Genomic DNA, 2,022 nt, shown 5'->3' on the forward strand with positions numbered 1-2,022 from the left:
TCCAGAATACAAGAAGCATACACCTCTCCAGCTCATTCCTTGGTGCAAGTAACTGCAGAAGCCACTCCTTCCCGCAGTTACCTATTTGATTGTAGTCGAGGAAGTCTCCATATTTTTGCCATTTTCGCATATAAATCTCTATCAAATTGACAACTCAAAAACGGGTGGTAATTCTCCTCCGTATCTAGTCTTCACGTGCAAACAAATACCCTGAATGTCTCGAGGAAGGGCTAGGCCTATTTTTCTGCTTGAAATTCACAGTATGGTGTGGCATCAATGACCGCACAGTTCTGCATCACACAACAGCGCGGCGTAAATGCACAAGTACTAACGTGTCGATTCTCCGTCCAACATTAGCTGCACTTGATTTAGCTCTGCATTGGTGCTGGAAGTGAACTACTAAAACACAGTTGCAGCTAGCAGAACGCTACGTCCATACGCAGACCAAATTGACAGGCCACATAAACACTTTAGACACACACTCTCTCTCTCTTACACACACAAACAGAGGTCACGTGCACGCAGCACACCTAATACAAGCACGACATAACATCTAAACCCAGGATCAAACGAGTCAAACACGTACTTTAACTGCTAGAGATCCATGCTGGCGCGTTGTCGCCTGCCGCTGCATGCCAGTGCAGCTGGGCATCAGCCACGAACCCACGCCTAGTGCTTGGCAAGCCCCTCGTTTGCCATCTTGAAGAGCTGCGCCTGCGCGGCGGCGGCGCGATCGTCGCCGGAGCTGAGCGCGGCGCCGAACGCGTCCTTCACCTGCGCCGTGGTGAATGGGAACCCGCTGCTGACCATGGAGTTGAGCAGCGACGCCGTGCCCTCGCGGTAGAGCGCGCCCACGCCGTCGGCGCGCGTGTTGGCCAGCGCCTCCGGCACGGTCAGGTCGTGCCCGAACGGCACCGCGGCGCTCGGGCCGAACAGCCGCACCAGCGGGCACCAGTATCCGAACAGGCCCCATATCACGCCCGGGTGCGACATCCAGTAACTGCAATGCACATGTACGTTAGGTTAGTAGTGCGTGGTAAACTAGTCATGCGCATGATGCGAGGGTTTTCGGAGGTTTAACGAGCTACGTACCCGTAAGGGCCGGTGGAGAACGGTGGGGTGTTTGGGTCAAATGGCGTGGGGGTGCTCGTCGGCGGCGTCGGCACCAGCGGGGAGTAGGGTGGGGTGTTTGGGTCGAACGGCGTGGGAGTGCTTGGAGGCAACGGTACGTTTGGAGTCGGCGTAGTGCCCGAGGGAGGAGTTGTGCCAATGCAAGGCGTCGGCGAGGTGCCCGTGGACGGGCAGCCGCCACCAGGCGTGTTTGGGTCAGTGCCAGTGGATGGCGAGGGTGGGTAGTAGCCACCACCACCAGGGGTGCTCGGCGAGGTGCCGGTGGACGGGGTTGGCGGACAGTCGGCGACACCAGGAGTGGTCGGGGATGGTGGGTAGTCACCGCCACCCGGCGTTGTTGGGGACGGTGGGTAGCCGCCGCCACCAGGCGTGTTCGGGTCAGTGCCGGTTGATGGTGAGGGTGGGTAGTAGCTGCCACCAGGTGTGGTCGGAGAGGTGCCGGCGGACGGCGATGGTGGGCAATTTCCGCCACCAGGCGTGGTAGGCGCAGTGCCGCTGGCTGGCGAGGGCGGGTAGTAGCCACCGCCAGGTGCCGTCGGTGAGGTGCCCGCGGACGACGAGGGAGGGCAGTTCCCGCCACCAGGCGTGGTAGGCGCAGTGCCGCTGGCTGGCGAGGGCGGGTAGTCACCACCGCCAGGGGTGCTAGGAGAGGTGCCGGCGGACGGTGAGGGCGGGCAGTCTCCAGTCCCAGGCGTGGTTGGGGCAGTGCCGGTGGACGGAGTGGGCGGGTAGTAGCCTCCATCAGGGGTAGTCGGAGAGGTGTCACTGGACGGCGCGGGCGGGGAGTCTCCAGTCCCAGGCGTGGTTGGTGCAGTGCCGCTGGACGGAGTTGGCGGGTAGTAGCCTCCACCAGGGGTGGTCGGAGAGGTGTCACTAGACGGCGCGGGCGGG

General features: G+C 61.2%; 1 protein-coding gene across 1 annotated transcript in view; it reads right to left on the minus strand.

Moving 5' to 3' along the window:
• Positions 1-339: 339 nt before the first annotated feature.
• Positions 340-2,022, minus strand: part of LOC119276928 (leucine-rich repeat extensin-like protein 5) — a 2,815-nt gene continuing 1,132 nt past the window's right edge. The window contains exons 3-4 of the mRNA XM_037558095.1: positions 1,093-2,022; positions 340-1,000 (exon numbers count right to left, since the gene is read on the minus strand). Of these exons, the coding sequence (XP_037413992.1) occupies positions 670-1,000; positions 1,093-2,022 (1,261 nt within the window). The 3' untranslated portion in view covers positions 340-669. The remainder of the gene's footprint in view (positions 1,001-1,092) is intronic.

The sequence above is a fragment of the Triticum dicoccoides genome, chromosome 3B (genome assembly GCF_002162155.2).
Source record: "Triticum dicoccoides isolate Atlit2015 ecotype Zavitan chromosome 3B, WEW_v2.0, whole genome shotgun sequence".
NCBI classification, from domain to species: Eukaryota; Viridiplantae; Streptophyta; class Magnoliopsida; order Poales; family Poaceae; genus Triticum; species Triticum dicoccoides.